The sequence below is a fragment of the Grammomys surdaster genome, unplaced genomic scaffold (assembly GCF_004785775.1).
Source record: "Grammomys surdaster isolate TR1022 unplaced genomic scaffold, NIH_TR_1.0 201, whole genome shotgun sequence".
Taxonomy (NCBI): domain Eukaryota; kingdom Metazoa; phylum Chordata; class Mammalia; order Rodentia; family Muridae; genus Grammomys; species Grammomys surdaster.
The window spans coordinates 7341651-7356212 of NW_021604646.1; the positions used below are offsets into that span (position 1 = coordinate 7341651).

General features: G+C 40.1%; 1 protein-coding gene across 9 annotated transcripts in view; it reads left to right on the plus strand.

Moving 5' to 3' along the window:
- Positions 1–14562, plus strand: part of Cnot1 (CCR4-NOT transcription complex subunit 1) — an 81924-nt gene that overhangs the window by 56058 nt on the left and 11304 nt on the right. For 3 of the 9 annotated variants that reach the window (XM_028770369.1, XM_028770367.1, XM_028770368.1), the window contains exons 26-39: positions 518–634; positions 953–1063; positions 1371–1448; positions 1632–1809; positions 2720–2850; positions 3934–4230; positions 4921–5061; positions 5155–5259; positions 6078–6197; positions 9731–9922; positions 10339–10481; positions 11511–11619; positions 11712–11881; positions 12550–12781. In XM_028770369.1, coding sequence (XP_028626202.1) covers positions 518–634; positions 953–1063; positions 1371–1448; positions 1632–1809; positions 2720–2850; positions 3934–4230; positions 4921–5061; positions 5155–5259; positions 6078–6197; positions 9731–9922; positions 10339–10481; positions 11511–11619; positions 11712–11881; positions 12550–12781 — 2124 coding nt within the window. Of the gene's footprint in view, positions 1–517; positions 635–952; positions 1064–1370; positions 1449–1631; positions 1810–2719; positions 2851–3933; positions 4231–4920; positions 5062–5135; positions 5260–6077; positions 6198–9730; positions 9923–10338; positions 10482–11510; positions 11620–11711; positions 11882–12549; positions 12803–13357; positions 13898–14562 lie in introns of those variants that run through there. The other 6 variants (XM_028770363.1, XM_028770365.1, XM_028770364.1 and 3 more) reach the window with 4 other exon arrangements.

Here is a 14562-nt window from a genome sequence, read left to right on the forward strand (position 1 = left end):
CTATTATAGCAAGGATTATTGCAGTCTTTGGAATTCTTCATGTACTCTGAGGCAATTTTTTTTCCCCCTTTGAGACAGGGTTTCTCTGTATAGCCCTGGGTGTCCTGGAACTCACTCTGTAGACCAGGCTGGCCTCGAACTCAGAAATCCGCCTGCCTCTGCCTCCCAAGTGCAGGGATTAAAGGCGTGTGCCACCACTGCAGGGTGAGGCAAATTTTTATAATAACCATCCATTTGTTTACTTTCTCTGTCATGCTGGGATTCCAATTCAGGGTCTTTTACATGGTAGGTAAGTATTCCACTTAGTGAGCTCCTTAAAACATTTTCCAAAGGTAATGTCAACAGTTTGCTAATGAACACAGTAAGATAATACCAACATGATACATGGGATAAACTACTTGGGTATATGCTCAGAATTGATTACTTTTTAAAAGGCCAGTGAAACTCTCAAATACGAAATTGAGAATTTCTTTTATATGCTTATTTACTTGTATTTATAAATCCTGTATTATTGCAGGTGTTGCTGACTTCTGATAAAGCTGCCGCCAATTTCTCAGATCGTTCTTTGCTGAAGAACTTGGGACATTGGTTAGGAATGATCACATTAGCTAAAAATAAACCCATCTTACACACGGTGAGTTTTAAGATGGATATATGTTTCGAACTTGGCTAGAAGGAATGTTTTCATTGTCACTGGGATTTTGTGAGACTTTGACCGTGTTTGAATTCTTTATTCTATGCCCATGGTCTCTTAGGCTCTTTTAGGACACAGAAAAGCCAGTGGGGCATGGTTTTTGTCATGCAAAGGTCAAATAATGTATGATTGTATTTTGGGGAGATGAGGTTTTAGTGAGATACCATTCTTAGGTTCTTATTTTATCTTTCTTTCCCCTGAGGACTTCTGGAACAGAAGAACATCAGCTTCTCAAAATTTTTTGTTTTAAAATTCTAGGACTTGGATGTGAAATCGTTGCTGTTAGAAGCTTACGTTAAAGGACAACAGGAGTTGCTTTATGTAGTGCCCTTTGTTGCCAAAGTTCTAGAGTCCAGCATTCGCAGTTTGGTGAGTAAATCATTCAAGATGAATTGTGAAACTGCTAACACAGTTCCCAAGAGATCATAGCTTTATTATGTCCATATAGCTAGTAAGTTCAGTAAGTTCTCCTTAGTTGATCCTAGATAATTTGTAACGTTAGGTGAAGTTATGAGACTGAATGCATCAACTTTCAGCTTTGGTGTTTTTCTGGAGTGTGTTGTATCTAAGAATGGGACTTTTGTCATGGTCGTGTTTGTTTAATTGTTGAAATGTTGAAATAATACAAAGTAAAGGTTTGATTTAGAGCTGGCTTAATATCATAGCTCTTCTTTAGGTTTTTAGACCACCAAACCCCTGGACAATGGCCATTATGAATGTGCTGGCTGAGCTGCACCAGGAGCATGACTTAAAGGTAAATCATTGCTTCTCTCTTGAGCAGAGCGTTCTGTGCCCTAAGATGATTTAGCATTGCAGTAAAGATAGACCAGGACAGGGCCTAGGCAGCGGGCATTGCACTATTGGATTGGATGGTGGGCTATATTATGGACAAAGCTCAAATTTTCTCTTATTCTAATTAAATGCTGGAATTGTGCAGTTAAACTTGAAGTTTGAGATTGAGGTGCTCTGTAAGAACCTCGCATTAGACATCAATGAGCTCAAACCTGGAAACCTGTTGAAAGATAAAGACCGCCTGAAGAACTTAGATGAACAACTCTCGGCTCCAAAGAAAGATGTCAAACAGCCAGAAGAGCTTCCTGCCATCACAACAACAAGTAAGCGCAGAAGTCCATCTGGTACCAACCACTCCATATAAGTAACTATCCCACATTGTGTACCTTCTAATTTATCAAGGGTAACATCTGAGGGTAGTCTTCTTACTAGATTGTCTCTCTATCTCTTAAGCAAATAATCTTAAGCAAATATGAGTAAATGAATTGTTCTTATATTATAACCCGGCTAGCTTATCTCTTAAAACATTGAAGTATCACAAGTACTTGAATGACATAATAGTATGCATTGTTTCTGGTATTCATTATTTCAAGGTTTGCCAGATCAGTCATGCCTACAAGGAGAATATTAACTGTATCAAGACAATCAGGACTGGTACAGAGCTCTAATCTTGAGAAACTAAAGCCAGGAAGATTGTGCATTTGAGGCCAACCTAAGCTACATGAGTTTGAACCAGCCTGGGACCCTGGTTAAAAACCAGTCCATAGACAGTCAGACACAGGCGCACACACACTCACTCCCTGGTGATAGGGGGCTCGCTTTGGGAATTGGATGTTGTTATATTAAAGTGAGGAATTGGTAGAATATGCCAACCAGCATCCTACACCTCTTTTTTTCCCACCACCCTTCTCTTGTCATCTGGCAAATTCCTAGTGAGTCTGGTAAAGGCTAGGTTGAGGACATGTACTCATAGCTGCCATGTATTTAAAGCTTGGCCTGCCTAATACAGGATTATCCTGAAAATGGTCCTGTGCTATAGACACTACTCCTAACAGACATGTACTTGGCTCATATTTCATAGAATAGCAGAATTTCTTTTTCAGAATGAGAAAAATGTGACATCAGCTGCCCCTTCTTAATAGTTGAAACCCAGTTTAAATAAATAAGATCCATTTACTATCCAGCTAATTTTTGTGTATAGTCAATCAATGTGCAGTCTTACTTTCCATGTAGCAACTTCTACAACACCGTCGACCAGCACTACTTGTACAGCCACAGTCCCACCACAGCCACAGTACAGCTACCACGACATCAACGTCTACTCTCTGGCAGGCCTGGCGCCTCACATCACTCTAAACCCTACAGTGAGTAAAAACTGATCCTTCTCCTCTTAAAAGATTGACTTGTATGTTTTATCTGATTGCATGCCTGTGCACTACATGTTTGTTAAAACCAAAGGTGATCAAAAAAGGACATCAGATCTGAAATTGGAGTTAGAGATGGTTGTGAGTGAGCTACCATATTGGTTCTGGGAATCAAATCCGGATGCCTCTGCAAGAGCAGCAAATACTTAAATACTGGGCCGTCTCTCCAGCCTCAGAACTCTTCGAATGCTGGTTTTTGGCAGAGTGAGCTGTTGGAGACATTCCTGTTTATCAGCTTTCCCCTGGGGCTTTTTTTTTTAAGAAGTAGGGGAGCTATTTTATATACACATACACACACACACACACACACATGCAATAATTTTAAGTGATTAGAATTCCTATTTGTTCCTCTTGCCCTTATCCCACAGTGATTTTATTATACCAGCCATAAAAGGCACAATTTTAGATAATCCATACATAGGTCAAAAGAGTTTTCTTAATGAATACTGTTGTATTTTCCTTTTGCCTTTATTTTGCCGCTTTGGCCTTTTATTAAGTCATTTCTTTTGGCAGACTGCAGTTTGTATATACAATTTTTAATCTAAAGTCTTTACATTTATTTTTATCTTACGTATATAAGTATTTTGCCTGCATGCACGTATAAGCCACATGTGTGCCTGAGAAGGTTAGAATGGGCACCAGATCTCCTGGAAATGGAGTTTTGGACCATTGTGAAGCCGCCATGTGAGTGCTGGGAACCATATACCAGAGACTTTGCAAGAACAGCAAGTGCTTTTCACCAGTGAGCCATCTTCTGATACTTCTGCTTTTCTAACAATTAATTTAGCCACAACTTTAACTTAGAAAGTCATATGTCTACAAGCAAGTACTGTGTGTTTAATGAGCAGTTTGCCTGTTAAAATTGAAGGGGATTATGGACCACAGGTTATACTGAGTTCTTTTTTCCTAGCTTGTATTTCCTTGGGTTTTTTTTTTTTTTAGTTTTCTATGAACTCTGTGGTTTCTGTAGCATTGAAGGAATAACAGAGTCAGACATGATTAGTGCCTCTTTCCTCCTTCCAGATCCCTTTGTTTCAAGCTCATCCACAGTTGAAGCAGTGTGTGCGGCAAGCAATTGAACGAGCTGTCCAGGAGCTAGTCCATCCTGTGGTGGACCGGTCAATTAAGATTGCTATGACTACGTGTGAGCAGATCGTCAGAAAGGACTTCGCCCTGGATTCTGAGGAATCTAGAATGAGAATAGCAGCTCATCACATGATGCGGAACTTGACAGCTGGGATGGCTATGATTACTTGCAGGGAGCCTTTACTGATGAGCATATCTACCAACCTTAAAAACAGTTTTGCCTCAGCCCTTCGTGTAAGTAGACTAGTTTGTGTACTATAAAATGTATTACTGATCTGTGAGAGTTTGGGCCTGTGCTACTGAATAGTACTTGATTCTAAAACCACTTTCTTTGCATGTGTGTTACGGCAAACTCTTAGCACTGAGGGACACTTCCAGCTTCTGTCGTCTTTTAGATTTAAGTTGTGTTAAGGCAAAGTGTCACATTTGTTTCTTTTGTGTGTAGTTTTGTGCTTAGTGCTAATTATCAGACACTTATCCATACCCAAGCATTTTCTTAGAGAAGCAAAGATGTTGTAGTTGGTCTCCTACATAGATGAGTCTAGATTGCAGCCGTTGGAAGAGTTGATAACAATGACTATATATATATATATATATATATATATATATATATATATATATATATACACATATATATTCACTTCACTTTGTCTCTTCGAGTAGCTTTTAGTTTTGAAGTCTTGGGTATCAGATTTAGGAGTTCTTGCTTCTTAACAGTTAACATATTGCTCAATATGTTCGCCACAACCTGGTGAAATGTTTTAAAATATTTTCATCTTACATGTGAACGAATTATGAATATTTGCAGGTATCATCGGCTGGTACATAAGTAGTACCAGAAAATGGAATGACATGTTGACCAAACTGCATTTCCTATTGTACATTTAAAAATTGTTCTTTTCTTTTGTCTTGTCTTCTCAATAGACTGCATCCCCACAACAAAGGGAAATGATGGACCAGGCCGCTGCTCAGTTAGCTCAGGACAATTGTGAATTAGCTTGTTGTTTTATTCAGAAAACGGCAGTGGAGAAAGCCGGCCCTGAGATGGACAAGAGATTGGCAACTGTAAGTGTCTAGCATGTATCTTAATGTTGTGGTTTCTTTGAATCTGAGGAAGTGTCTCATAACAAGAACCTCAGTGACTTTTTTTATTTGTAGGAATTTGAGCTGAGGAAACATGCCCGGCAGGAAGGACGGAGATACTGTGATCCTGTTGTATTAACATATCAAGCAGAACGGATGCCAGAGCAGATCAGGCTGAAAGTGAGAACTGAGGCTCTTGCCTCCTTACTTCCCCTTCGCTTTCTTTGTGTTACTGTTGCATGAACTCCTCCTAGGGACTGAGGAAGTATGTCTAAATACTGCTGCCGAGGGAAGCATTTCACTTTAAAATTTCCTGGAGCAAGTATGCAAATCCTTGTTCTTATAGTAGCTCAGTTTTGGTATAAAAAGAGCTCATGTACTTTTTAAGTTCTGTTTTCCCAACTTGAATTTGACTTTTCATCTTTTCTGGTATTTATTTTTTTATTGATAGCTCCTTATTGATCCCAACAAGAGGGTGAGGGTCTGATACACTTTACCAGTATCAAGGGAGAATTCCATGGCAGTCTCATCTGAGACATTTCCTAGTGATAATCCTTGAGACAAGGCTTCGATATCGACCAGACTGCTGCCTCAAATTTATAATCTGGTCTCCACTTCCCAAGTGCTGGCCGGGATTGCAGATAGTGCTGCTATGGGAATGAATGACTATAAGTGACACTGACTCTAACAGGGAAATGAGAAAACCTCTTCTGTGGTCTGTTGGCATACATATTGGCATATGTTGTATTAACTGTAAATTCTGTGCAAAGCTTATCACTTGAAAAAATAAGTTTCATCCATGCATTGTAGCAGGAGGTCTCATTGGGGTAGAGGGCCAAAGACCTCTAGGTTTGAGGCCAGCTTGGTCTACATGGTGAGTTCTAGTACCACAGAGAAAGAGACCCCATCTCAACCCTTCCACCTCAAAATAAAAAAATAATATTGTTTCTTTTGATTGTGAAGTGAATTCTACCTAAAAAAGGTTTTCTTTTTTTAAGGTTGGTGGTGTGGACCCAAAGCAGCTAGCCGTCTATGAAGAGTTTGCCCGAAATGTGCCTGGCTTCTTACCTACAAATGACTTAAGTCAGCCAACAGGGTTCTTAGCTCAGCCCATGAAGGTAAATACCTCACTTGGATTAAAGTGTTTGTGTTATGAAATATAATTTAATAATGCATTGCTTTCTGCCTGGGAGCTTGTTATTGGGTAGGGGATGGAAGCTATTGGGTTAGATCTGCATGGCAGGCAGTGTAGTAAGTCCTGGCGTTGGCTTGAACTCCGCAAGGTAACTTTACTCTTGACTTCCCTTAATCTTTTTTGTTTTATTTATTTGTTTCTTTAATTAATCAAGGGAGAGTTTCTAAAATCGCACAAGACATTTAATTGAAGTTGACAATAAAAGGAAAACATTTTCCCATAAATCACTTGAAGTTGGTGAGCTGCTGTCTGCTTTGCATCTGTTGATTTTCTTTTAGAAAGAATATTACATAAAGTGCCTTTATTGAATATGTATTATTTTCTGAAGGCTCTCATCTCTTAAAAGTCATTTTAAGTTTTATTCTTATTAATTTCATGCATGTATGTATTTTGAGCATATTCATCTCTATTATCCCCTCATTTATCCATCTCTCATTTGCCTGGAGTCCTAGGAAAGAGAAAAAGATTCCTATATTCTCTGACTTCCATATATGCATCCATACTCTCACAAAGTAAATAAATAACGTGCTGAATTTGATCAGGGCAGCCTGCACCTTCGTGGATATAGGTGGGATTTTACTGGATCCTAGCAGCTTAACATCAACTACGCCCTAAAGACCAACGATTCCCTCTCCACACTGCCTCAAGTACCTCTCACTTCTGGTGGATTGTTGAGGGTCCAGCCTCTGCCTGTGAGCTGAGCGACTGAGAGCCTATATCACATATACAAGACCTCTTTTTGTAGTGCATCTCCCTGCTATCTGCCTCTTAAATTATTTGTACCCTTGTTTAAGTATTCCCTGAGCTTTGGAGGAAGTGATACAGATGCTATGCTATGTTCAAGGCTGAGTTCAACTCATTTTCTGCCCCTTGACCAGTCTGCACTGTTGCCATTGGAAAACAAGCTTTGAGTGGAGGTTGAGAGGGGTATTTTTTTTTAAAGGTTTATTTTATTTATATGAGTACACTGTAGCTATCACACACACCAGAAGAGTGCATCAGATCCCGTTACAGATGGTTGTGAGCCACCATGTGGTTGCTGGGAATTGAACTCAGGACCTCTGGAAGAGCAGTCAGTGCCCTATCTCCCCAGCCGAAGTGGAGTATAAAGATGAATATTTAGAAGACAGTTTGACAACATCTCCACTTAGTGAAACAAAAATAGAAATTTCTTTCTCTCCCCACCAGAGTCTGTGACTTTCCCAGCCATGGCCTTTTAGCCAGTTTTATTGGATCAGGCTTGAATTCCCTCCTTGGAGTGGGACTGAGTTCAGCCAGAAGGTGGCAGATGATCCCCACATTCATGCCACTATTGCCCCAGTAGGCAGATCTTGCCTGACCGATTATTGTACCTTACATGGCTCATAGATAACTCCAGCAACCTACAGAGTAACTTCTATGCTAAGAAAACTTACCTAGCAGAGAGGAAAGTTACAGCTCAGTTCAGCTATGTCCCCCCCCCCCCCCCAACCAATGTATACTGTTTTTAGCATTGTGGTTTTGCATCTCTTTCTGATTGGCAGCTGTGAATAATTTCAGTAGCTTCTTTTGTTTTGAGGGGCTCTGAGTCTTCCCTGAACAACATGTAGGGTGGTAGCAAGTGGGATTTTTGGTAAGTAGGGTATCATTCACTAGTGTTCATAACGCTGCCCATTCAGTTTCAGTCTTTATCCTCCCATCCCCTTCTCTAAATGTTTATACACAAATAAGCTTTGTTTACTTCGTTTTCTCTCTTTCTGTGTGTGTTTTGTCTTTTTAAATTTTTTATATTTGAGACTGGGTTTCATAGAGTCCAGACTTACTTTGAACTCTATAGCCAAGGGTGACTTTGCCCATCTGATCTTCTGCCCCTACTTCCCTAGAGTTAGAATTACAAATGTACACCCCTGTGCTTGGTTTATGAGGTCCTGAAGATTGAACCTTATGTATGCTAAATAAGCACACTACCCACTAAACTAGATCCTCAGCTTTTTTGTTCAATTGTTAGTTTACAAAGTAGAGAACCCTCTCCCCCACCCCCAACAGGGTAGCTTGTAGCTCTGACGGTCCTGGAACTCTTAGATCTGCCTTGCAAGTGCTGGAATTAAAGGCATGTGCCACTGTGCCCAGCCAAAGTAGAGAGTTTAAAGGTCTTTGAATCCTTTTAGCTAAGCACTGCCTCACCACAAGTGTTTAGCAACAGGTTCAGTTATATTGAGGCTTGCCTTGAGCTAGAATTAATTTCTTTTTACATACATACACACACACACACACACACACACACACTCACACACTCACACTCCTTATACTTAACAAATATACAGTAATGTTCAAGTGACTTACAGGGGGTTATTCTTTATAACCATAGAGTGCAAGTGTTAAAATCCAGAAATTAAATGTTAGTATCTTTATCTAATTTTTTAAACTTCAAGTTGTTGAAGTAACGTGTAGTAAAAAAAAAAATTAGAATCCCACATTTTGTATAGATAGTCATTATTTAAATAAACCTTTGAATTTTGTCATTTATTTTTCTGGGATTCATTCACCCAGGACCTTGGATATGGTGACTAAACCCTTTGTTGCTGAGCTACCCCAGACTTTTATAGTACTTCCACTTACTCAAGAGTATGGATATGATTTTTTTGTACACATTCACAAAGTGTGCATGCATGTGTGATAGACAAAGGACTGAGTTGTCCTCACCATTTACCTTTTTTTGAAACCCAGTCTCTTCATTTTTGACTCCTATGTACCCCAGGCTAGCTGTCCTGTGTAGTTCTGTGAATATTCCTTCATTCCTTTACGATGTACTGTTAGAACAATAGGAGTACAGGCACATGCTACCCTACCCATCTTTACTGTGTTCTAGAGATGTGAACTCAGGTCTTCATGGTTGCAGGGTAAACTCTTGACCCACTGAGCTATCTTTCCAGGCCAGTAGCAGGTTTTTGATAGGAAAAGCACCCATGTGTGGCAGCGCATGCCTTCATACCAGTCAGAAGGCAGAAGCAGGCAGATCTCTCTCTGAGTTACATGCTAGCTAGTCTGGTGTACGGAGCTGGATTCAGGACAGCCAGGGCTACACAGAGAAAGAAATCCTGTCCAAAAGACGGAAAAAGGGGAAGCACAGAAATGATGTGTTATTTGTCCAGTCATGCTTTAACATTCGATGGAGTGTGTTAAGTTGCAGACGGCGGCTTAACCGGACGGCACATGTGCAGTACTCAGCCGTTTGCATTGTTCACATTGTGCTCTTGGAGCACTTACTTGTGTTGGTGGTAGCTAGACCGCGAACATCTCTGTCCTCCTGTGCATTACCCCCACTTCGTAATACTAAGACTGAATAGCTCAAGAGGCAAGTGTAGAACGAGCTAAAGCAGTATGCCAAGGTCTGACTTCTGTTTTATTGGTGCATTATGCCAGTGAACAACCTTAAACATGTTTGCTTATCTCTGGCTATTTCTTTTTCTAAAACAGCAAGCTTGGGCAACAGATGATGTAGCTCAGATTTATGATAAGTGTATTACAGAACTGGAGCAGCACCTACATGCCATTCCACCAACTTTGGCCATGAATCCTCAAGCCCAGGCACTACGAAGTCTTTTAGAGGTTGTAGTGTTGTCTCGGAATTCTCGGGATGCGATAGCTGCTCTTGGATTACTACAGAAGGTTGGTTCTTAAGCTTTATAGAAGGAACTTGGTCTGTATCTGAATCTATACATTTAGAATTGAGTTTTAATAATTAATACAAAGCAAAAAAGTTAATGTAAACCAAGTATTGTTGATTCCCACCCCGTATCCCCTTCCGTAGAAGGTACTGAATAACAGAACTAGTGTAAGGTGGATAGGACATCTTTTCCATATGGTAATATTTTCTTGCTATGATGAATGGAAAAACTATAAGAAGACTTAAAATGACAAATACTAAAGAATAAGCTTAAACTAGGTAGAAGTTGAGAGTGGAGATATGAATTTTGAAGCCTCAGAAATTATGTATACTGAAATTATGTGTTTGATTTCCAGCTCTAGTAGTTGAATTGAGTGTTGTATTTTGCATGCTTCTGAATCCTTTCTTGTGTTCACAGGCCGTAGAAGGCTTATTAGATGCCACAAGTGGTGCTGATGCTGACTTACTGCTGCGATACAGGGAATGCCACCTGTTGGTACTGAAAGCTCTGCAGGATGGCAGGGCATATGGATCTCCATGGTGCAACAAACAAATCACAAGGCGGGTATCCTTAGTAACTAGTCATTATTGGACTAGCTTTATAATTGTATTAGATTTCTGAAGTTGTGTACATAAATATTATGCTTGCACATGTGTGTTTTTCATTGCATGAGTGTATGTGCACTATGTGTGTGTGTATCTGATGCCTGCAGAGGAGAGAAGAAGACATGTGAGCCCCTAAAATTGGAGTTAGGATGTTTGTAAGCTACCATGTGGGTGCTGGAAAGTGAACCTGGATCTTTTGAAAAAAAAAAACAAAAAGGGCGCTTTAAGCCACTGAGCCATCTCTTCAGCCCCATGGACTAGATTTTGTCATACTTTATTTATTTCTAAATGTTTTTCTTTTGCTTAGAAGATAAATGTGCTTTAAATACCTGATTCTGATGCATCCTTTGAGGAGTAAACTTTAGGTCATTTGTATTTCACGATTTCACATTCATAGTCGCATTCATGGTAAGCATTTCAGTATTTTGATTGAAATCCCTCCTATTTCCCAGAATTTGAAAGGAAAGCTTAGGCTTTTTTAGCATGAGGCCATCTCTTCTGCTGGCTAGGACTGTACTGATGCCATATTTGTACTGTTTATCAGGTCATCTTTATACTGTTTATCAGGGTGCCGTGCACCTCATGTATGTTATGTTAAGCCCAGGTGGTACTTCAATATCCGATTTTTTTTTAACAATACTATTTTGTTGTTGCTTGTTTTTGTTTTGTTTGCAATTGTCTTTTAAGACACCTTTGTGTAGAACACATGACTAATATGGTTTCTATGGTTAAAATGCTGTCTTTTTCGGGCCTGGAGAGATGGCTCAGCAGTTAAGGGCTCCTCTTCCAGAGGACCCTGATTCAAATTCCAGCACCCACATGGCAGTTCACAACTGTCTGTAACTCCCAAGATCTGACACTCTCACGTACATGCAGACCAAACACCAATGCACATAAAATAAAGGTAAATACATTAAAAAGAGAGAGGAAAAAAAACCAATGCTTGTTTTTGTTTGTTTGTTTGTTTGTTTTTTATTTTTTTAGGTGCCTAATTGAATGTCGAGATGAATATAAATATAATGTGGAGGCCGTGGAGTTGTTAATTAGAAATCATTTGGTTAACATGCAACAGTACGATCTTCATCTTGCTCAGGTATGGAAGAAATTTAACTTGAGTGGATTAAAGGATTCAGGAAGTGCTTTTGTTTTTTAATTGTTATTCTCTTGAATTTACTCTGTTGCCAGTCAATGGAAAATGGCTTGAACTACATGGCTGTGGCATTTGCTATGCAGCTGGTAAAAATTCTGCTGGTGGATGAAAGGAGTGTTGCCCATATTACTGAGGCAGATCTGTTCCATACCATTGAAACCCTCATGAGAATTAATGCCCATTCCAGAGGCAATGCTCCAGAAGGGTAAGAATGTGACGCTCTGCTCTCTTTAAGAGCTTCAGAAATTAGATACACTCTAGCATAGCTTGTGACTTTTTAAACCTATAACATAATTTTAGGTTGGTTCCATATTGTCCTGAAAGTGTGAACTCTTAATCAGCTGCCTTCTTGATAGAGAGTGGTACATACAGTCAGTTGCTAAGTTGACAGCAGTCTGGCTTGAACATGAGTTCTGTTAGGCTGGAGGTAAACTTCAGTCAGTGAAGTGCTTTCAGGATCCTTAGGAAGCCCAAGTCCCCAGGCACCAGTGTATTGATACAAACTTGTCATGCCAGTGCTGAGTTAGGCACAGGTGGCATAGCCTAGTCAGCAAGCCCAAGGTCCTGGTAAGAGACTTCCTCAGAAAACAAAGTGGATGAATCCTGCTGAAATAATACCCAAGGCTGTCCTTTGACTTCCATAAGCATGTGTAAGACATTCATGTGTGCACAACAGGAATGCATACAACACAAAACAAAACTGGGTGTAGTTGTGCATATTAATAATCTCAGCACTGGGGAGGCAGAGACAAGCAGATCCTAGGGTGCGTTGACCAGCCTTCCTACCTGAATGTCTCAAGTTCTGATAAATGTATATCTGTGAAATAAAAAACTGTGATTAACTAATTTTTCATTCTGGATTCATCGTACTAGATTGCCCCAGCTAATGGAAGTGGTGAGGTCCAACTATGAAGCCATGATTGATCGTGCTCATGGAGGCCCTAACTTTATGATGCATTCTGGGATCTCTCAAGCCTCAGAATATGATGACCCTCCAGGACTGAGGGAGAAGGCAGAGTATCTTCTGAGGGAATGGGTGAATCTATACCATTCAGCAGCAGCTGGCCGTGACAGTACCAAAGCATTCTCTGCGTTTGTTGGACAGGTAGAGCTTTTGGAAAGAAAGGTGCTTTTTATTCAACATAAGTAGGGTGTGATTACTCCAATATTAAAGTTTAGTATTGTATACCTGTGGTCAGAATTACCTCCATACTCATGCAAACCAAAAAATACCACTACCATGCTTTGTTAAACCAATCTGGCCTATTTTTTTCCTCACTCTTGATCACAGCTACTGTTGATTCAACATTCCTGCTCCTTCAGCCCTACTCAAGTTGTCCTGGCTACAAGCTGTAGTAGACCAGAAAATGATAATGAAACTACAACGTACAGTTTTACTAAAATAGTCACTAGTGAAGGATTATAAGCTAATACATTACAATTTTAGGATATCACATTTAACAACACAACTATACAATAAATCTCTTATTACTGGTAGACTTTTTTTTGTCTCATATATATGAATTTGACACAAATTGCAGTTTGAATGTTTCAGAAATTGAACTGCCTTTTAAAAATCAGGCTTACCAAAGTCTTAGTCACTGTTGTATTGCTTTGAAGAGACACCATAACCAAGGCAACTCTTATAAAAGAAAGCATTTAATTTGGGCCTTGTTTTCAGTTTTCAGAGCATGGTGACATGTGTGGCATTGGAGCATTAGCCGAGAGCTACATCCTGATTCACAAGCACAGACAGACAGAGAGGGGGCAGCAGAGACAGACTGGACCTGGCATATGAGTCCACCTCTGATGACACACTTTCTACAGCAAGGTCACGCCTACTACAAGGCTACACCTCCTAATTTTTCTCAATAGTGCCACTTCTCAGTGCCTAAGAATTCAAATATATGAGTCTAGGGGAAGCAGTTTTAATTAAACCACTAGAATAAATAGTATTAGCGGACCAGAGAGATAACTCTCACCAGTTGAGAGCACATGTTTTTGCTGAGGGCCGGAGTTTGGTTCCCAGTGCCCACATTGGACAGCTCACTAACTTGAGCTTCAGGGGTATCCTGTACCTCTGGTCTTGGCAGACACCTGATCTCCTGGGCATATATGTGCACCATTGAATACTAAGAAGCATGTATAAGCATTCACATAATTGTGATTAAAAATAAACCTTTTAAAAATAAGCAGTTACAGACAGAATAGTCACAGTCCAATGGTTTTCATCATCACTGGCTGTTTTCAGTGACGTGAGGAAGAAAGAGGAAAAATTAAGAGTTATACCTATAATAGAACTTGCCAAGAATAGTACTGTTGTGAACTGGCCTTAGTTCTTGTGATACAACAGTTACAATACTTGTTCAGGAATCTATAAAGCTTGATTGTTCTATTTTTTCATTTGGTCAAATTGACACTAAAAAATAGCTGTTTTTCCAAAGAAAGATTGATTAGATCTATTTTTAAATGCCTGACAATTGAGTGTAGGTGGATTTGTTAAGAATTGGATTTACTTTTCAACATAAGTGACAACTAATAAACTATGCTATGTAAATTTCTCTGCTAAAAGAATCCAAGAAGTCATAAAACATAGCTCTAAGTTGAAAAGCTATCATCCATTTTATAGTCTGACTTCTCATTCCATTGACAGAAATGCAAATGCGTGGGTTTTGTGGCATTGCCTCTCGTGGGTATGGATGTGGTACCTGCCCAGCGCCTCTTCCTTTGCTCCTACCCATCTCTCTCCCTCTCCTCCACCTCTCTCTCCCTCTCTCCCTCCTTCCCCCGCTCCTCTCCTCTTCTCTCTCTCCTCTCTCTCTCCTCTCCCCGCTCCCCCCCTCGCCCCAGTGGCGTCTGGGGGGGGGGGGGGGGGGGGGGGGGGGG